Below are 6,000 nucleotides of genomic sequence, written 5' to 3'. Positions count from 1 at the left end.
GCATCTGAGCCAACACTCCTCAGGCTATGCAACTCTAAATGGAACGAGAAAATCTTGTTTGTTACAGCATAAGAAAAAAAAAACTGACGTTTGCCCTATTTTTTGTAGTCTTTCAGGGTTGTGCAGCTAGGACAGGCTTGGCTTGAGGTTGGATTGGTATTGTAGATATTTTAGTCTAAGTTTACTCTAAAAATTATTTGTGTGTTATTGTCTGTACGTTATTAAATAAATATATATATATATATATATATATATATATATATATATATATATATATATATATATATATATATATATATATATATATATATATATATTCGACTTATTCAAACCTTCATCAGAGCTGATGAAGGTTTGATTAAGTCGAAAGGTTGTTAATCTTTAAATTTTCACTGTGGTTATTCTGTATGTGTATCTATATATATAATATTAAACTGTCATGTTTGAGGCACGAGCTAGATGGTGGCCCGTAAGATACTTATTTGAATCTAAAAAGTGCCTGTTTTAAAAACTGATCGGCGGTTAAACTATCGTGGAAAAAGGTGGGGTTTGGCTGTATTGGCGGCGGTTTGTGGTGAAAAACTTTCTGCTCATCTGCGAACACAGTATTGCAAGTTGGTCCTTCCTGCAGGCTGCTGGGGAGACAAGTCCGGTGGCAGTCCTCAAGAGTCTTGTAGCTGGACTCGAGTCCCTCCTGTCCGCACCCGCCGTACACGAAGCAGTCACACTGGTCTGTCTCCGGGTTGTAGTAGAACCTGTCAACATTAAAACAATTGTCAACATTAACACAATTGCCAACATTAAAACATGGCGCTCTACAGGCGAACTTGGTTTGTTGTGACAAGTCTTTGTTGTCTCTCATGATAACGATGACTCAATATACAAGCATGTGTGTATTTACTATTTGTGTCTGAAGAATCCAACTATTAGACCCTGCCTTTCTAACCAATAAATTTTTCCTCTATTATATCTGTTACATATATATCTACCACATGCACACACACACATCCCCAGGAAACAGTAGCAGCTGTCTAACTCCCAGGTACCTATTTACTGCTACGTAACAGGGGCATCACGGTGAAAGAAACTGCCCATTTTGTTTCTGCCATCACCGGGGATCGAACCCGGACCCTAGGATTACAAGTCCAGAGCGCTGTCTACTCAGCTATCAGGCCCCCACACAGAAATGTGTGTGTGTACTCGCCTAGTAGTGTTTGCGGGGGTTGAGCTCTGGCTCTTTGATCCCGCCTCTCTAACACAACATCATCGTCATACAAAGTCTGCAGACATACTTTTTGCCCCTACGACAAATTCAAGAGTTTAAATAATTACCTGGGGAAGGCTCCTCTGCATTCTCCTGGCGTGGGTTTCACTCCACACAAATGGTGACGACGACGGCTTGGAGACCCGCCGCTCTGACCAGGAATGAACTCTTTGTCAGCCCTACCAGGTTGGAAATTGGGAATATTTGGTTGAGATACTGGGGTTACCCGGTCATTTTCAGCGTGTTGGGGACGACTAGGCTGTTGAGTGCCTGTAAATCCTTGGCCACTCTCTGATGTTTGGGGACGACTAGGCTGTTGAGTGCCTGTAAATCCTTGGCCACTCTCTGATGTTTGGGGACGACTAGGCTGTTGAGTGCCTGTAAATCCTTGGCCACTCTCTGATGTTTGGGGACGTCTAGGCTGTTGAGTGCCTGTAAATCCTTGGCCACTCTCGGATAGTTGGTTACGACTAGGCTGTTGAGTGCCTGTAAATCCTTGACCGTTCCCGGATGTTTGGGGACGTCTAGGCTGTTGAGTGCCTGTAAATCCTTGGCCACTCTCGGATAGTTGGTTACGACTAGGCTGTTGAGTGCCTGTAAATCCTTGACCATTCCCGGATGTTTGGGGACGTCTAGGCTGTTGAGTGCCTGTAAATCCTTGACCACTCCCGGTTTCTTGACGGCGCTCAGGCTGTAGCACCTCTCGGAAACTTTCACCAATTCCTGGGCTTATTTGACTATTTCCAAATTGAGGATTAAATTGTTGTGGAAAGGGTGTTACAATACTGCCAATTTGTATATTACTAATTGGCTGTTGAGTTCCTGCGAATCCTTGACCACCTAGACCTTGCTGTTGACGATTAGGCTGTCGAATTACTGGAGGTGTTTTGCCATTCTCGACTAGTCGAAAATTACCTGGTTGTCTAATTATTGTGACGCCTTGATTATTCCCAAATTGTTCAGTATTGGACTGTCGAGGTGCTTGGCCAATTTGTCCATTAGCCTCTAGAAATCCCTGGAGAGAAACAGCTGGCTGCGGAAAAACAACTGACCTCCGGGGAAAATTTGTCGGTTTTGGAAAAATAACCTCATCGCTGTTTTCATCGCGATTCCTCTGAGGACGGCTCGGAAAGTACATCTGAGAGTCCACCAGCCCCAGCAGCGCCGCTAGCAAGAGGGCACTGGTCTTCACCGCCAATTTCATCTGGAAAAGAAAGAATAGGTATTTTATTTAGGCAACTTCCTTCCGATTGTATTGGAAATCGTGTACTTAAAGTAGTAATTATTATACTTCTCTGAATTACTTTCTTAAAGTGATATCCACACATTTAATAACTTCGAGATATAATATAACTTCATATAATAATGTTTGTTTTCATATACAGAGGCATAAGATGATTATTAAAATTCTTTGTTTATAGACTATGTTTATTACACCAGCACAGCACACAACTATCTCCAACTGCTGTAAATTTAGCATTGCATCAAATTTAACAAGAGACCTCTTGGTTTAATAATGAATTAGATATACTTAAGGGATATGTGATGTTACAATAGTTATTGACCTTACAAGTTACCAAACTCACGGATACATATTTACTACTAGGTGAACAGAGCCTTAGGCGAAAAGAAACTTGCCAAACCATTTTTGTCCCGCCGATGGTTCGAACCTGGGATCCTCACTTGTGAAAGAAGACTGTTAAAAGTGATTGTGGACAAAAATGAAGTTATCGTCGAGGCCAGAAGAGGAACGTATGTTAATGATGAAGTGTTGGAAGTGATCAAATAGTTAAATACCTGGAGATTGTGACTGATACAAAGAAGAATTTGTGCCTGCGAAGATGAGAGAATGGCCAGTCAAGGAAGGAGAGTAACTGGTGCAATGAATGCTTTGGTTAGGTAAAACAAGGTAGGAATAAATGCGGCCAGAGGAGCGGTAGTGCACTCTAGTGTATGGTTGTAACACGATGGCGCAGTATCAATACATAACCCGATAAGCACGTATGGTGTCAGGAGAGTAGATGTGCAGAAGTCAGTGATCCGGAAGAGTGTGGAGAGCGTACTTAGATGGTTTGAGAATGGCTAGGAGGAAGATAGGCGGACATGGTGAGCGTGAGGAAGCACCATCTACATTAGTTGTCCGAAGTCAATAAATATGGACGATGTTACAAATAACATTTCTGCTTATGGCAACTGTAATCATGAGAGAGGTGAGCGAATCCCGTCTGGTAATTATTGTGACTGTGGAGGATTGTTTAGTTTGTTCATAAATCGATGTCTATAAAATAGATTGTTTGCCTAACCAAAGTAGGCCAGACACTTGAGGCTAGTCTCATCCAACTTGCCAAAATGCACATAGTGTGTGTAATTACCTAAGTATGACTACCTAAGTATAGTTACAGGATGAGAGCTACGCTTGTGGTGTCCCGTCTTCCCAGTACTCTTTGTTGTATAACGCTTTGAAACTACTGACGGTTTTGGCCTCCACCACCTTCACTTATCTTGTTCCAACCGTCTACCGCTTTTTGCAGAAGAAAACTTTCTAATATTTTTCAGCACCTTTGTTTCCTTAGCTTGAATTTGTGTCCTCTTGTTCTTAAATTGCTGGTTTCATGAATTCCTCTTAGTCAATTTCGTAGATTCCTGTTATTATTTTGTAAGTGGTGATCATATCACAAATTTTTCTTTTATTTTCTAGCTTTGGCATATTTAACACCTCTAGCCTCTCCTCGTAACTCTTTGTTTTTCAGTTCTGTAAGCCATTTTGCAGCATGCCTTTGCACCTTTTCCAGTTTATTGATGTGCTTCTTGAGATATGGGCACTATACAACTGCTATGTACTCACCTAGTTGTGCTTGCGGGGGGGGGGGGTTGAGCTCTGGCTCTTTGGTCCTGCCTCTCAACTGTCAATCAACTAATGTACAGATTTCTGAGCCTACTGGGCTGTGTGTGTGTGTCATCGATCAGTTGTGGTCGGCCCCAATGCCACATTTTAAGAAATATCAGGATTCATAGCGACCCCCTGCAATTTTCCTGAAGTCTGAAATTGGATATGTGACTTTGAGAGAGAGGGATGGCGGGGAGAGGGAAGAAGAGATGTGGGAGAAAGGTGGAGAGGGTGGGAAAGGAGGGAGATATGTGAAGAGGGGTGTGGTGGGGGAGAGGTGCGAGAGAGGGGGGAAATATGGAGTGAGGACAAGGGGAGAGACCCGGGCACAAGCAGGTACCCCCATACAGAATTCTATAATACACATGGAGCAATCACGTGTACCAGTATATATATATCACATGTCAATATGTATCACATGTCAGTAACTATGACACCACATGTTAATAACATGTACTAGAGGGCATTATGTAATCAAACGTGTACACAACAGGGCAGCAGCAGCATGTACAGCAAGACGGTGGCTACAGGTTTCCCCCAGAGATACCCAACACACCCGTCTAACACTCACTGGGACTTCCAAGTTGGGTTGTGAAGCCTCGCTCTAAATAATATCCTGTAATATGCTCCACAGGGGGAATAAATCATTACAAATCTACATTTTTTCTAAGATGTTAATAACGATATAAGGCAAAGTAGCCCAATGTCCTTGGCTACTACTTCTTCTTCCTGACAATGAAAGATTAGCTATATCCTACGCTCCTGGAAGGGTGTTAGGGGGAGATAATTAATAGCCTAATCATTCCCCTAAGCCAGCAGATGTGGTGGTAAGCTATACTCACATCTGCGATACGTTGTGGAGCAGAGATAGAAGCGTGTGGCGTCTGCGAGCACTGGAGACACACTGCCACTGCAGTACAAGGGGCCGGGATATACACTGACTGGACCTGGGCTCCTCACCTGGGGATGTACCTGGGAAACCCACCATACTGTTCCGTCCGCTGGCTCTGGCTTCGGCACACGACTCTCAACACACATTAAGGAAAATTATCGCTCAAAACCACTTTTTAAATGATACGGCATCATAGCTGTTAAGATTTTGATCATATTATGTGTGTGTAAATATGTAATGTATGTTGTGGATATATGTAATTTCACGTTTATATATTCTATGGACAGTTGCCAAAGATTGCTAGATAGTGAGACTTGCTTTAAGTAATTTAAATATTTATGATGTAACAAACTATACAATTCTCCTGGGAGGATAAGGAAGTATTGCCGTCGTTTTCCCCAATGTTTAATTATTATTATGGATGACATTAAGAGTTTATGTATGGAAAGGAAGCCGCCTCACAGGCTCCAGAGGCTGGCGGAGGCTACATGTAAATAACATTCTTACTAAGAACTTTGATAGCTTTCATTCACAGGCAATCGACGAACAATTTTCCTGTCAGTCTGTCTCGCGATGAAAATAATATTATGGAGACTTGTTTGTTTATACTTTATGTCATCTGCCTCACCCCCACCTCTCTCTTTCCATTTCCCTCTCACTTTTTTGTTTAATTAAGACTAAGGTTCATTAGGGCTGTCGAGTGAAGTACCTAGTGAAACTGCATGCAAGAGCTGTTATCCTACTAAAAAAAAGAACCCCATCAACCAGGTAGCCTAGGAATTATCTGTTCAATGTTGTTTAATATTAGTGCATATGTCCATATTGTGGGGAGGTACTAAATATGTCCATATTGTGAAGATGTACTACATATGCTCATTGTGGGGAGGCATTTGCATCTTCGGCGGGTATTCCATTGGTTTATAACCCTATGGGAGTACGGCTGAAAAGGAAAGTGTT

The 6,000-nt window shown here is 42.2% G+C and overlaps 1 protein-coding gene across 1 annotated transcript; it reads right to left on the bottom strand.

Annotated features, from left to right (window-relative positions):
• Positions 1 to 232: 232 nt before the first annotated feature.
• LOC123767329 (uncharacterized) lies at positions 233 to 5,133 on the bottom strand. Its single transcript, XM_045756923.2, has 3 exons — positions 4,994 to 5,133; positions 1,333 to 2,468; positions 233 to 755 (listed from the first exon to the last, which is right to left on the bottom strand). The coding sequence occupies exons 2-3, from the start codon at positions 2,466 to 2,468 to the stop codon at positions 479 to 481; spliced, it is 1,413 nt and encodes a 470-aa protein (XP_045612879.1). The 5' UTR covers positions 4,994 to 5,133; the 3' UTR covers positions 233 to 478.
• Positions 5,134 to 6,000: the final 867 nt, after the last annotated feature.

This window comes from Procambarus clarkii, chromosome 74 (genome assembly GCF_040958095.1).
Source record: "Procambarus clarkii isolate CNS0578487 chromosome 74, FALCON_Pclarkii_2.0, whole genome shotgun sequence".
Lineage (NCBI taxonomy): Eukaryota > Metazoa > Arthropoda > Malacostraca > Decapoda > Cambaridae > Procambarus > Procambarus clarkii.
Note: the sequence above shows the minus strand (reverse complement) of the source record. Positions and strands in the feature narration are given on the sequence as shown.

Coding starts and splice junctions, on each gene's coding strand:
- LOC123767329 (XM_045756923.2), bottom strand. CDS start 2,468: ATGAAATTGGCGGTGAAGACCAGTGCCCTCTTGCTAGCGGCGCTGCTG. Junction 756..1,332: donor TGCAGAGGAGCCTTCCCCAG/GTAATTATTTAA, acceptor TAATGTTGACAG/GTTCTACTACAACCCGGAGA.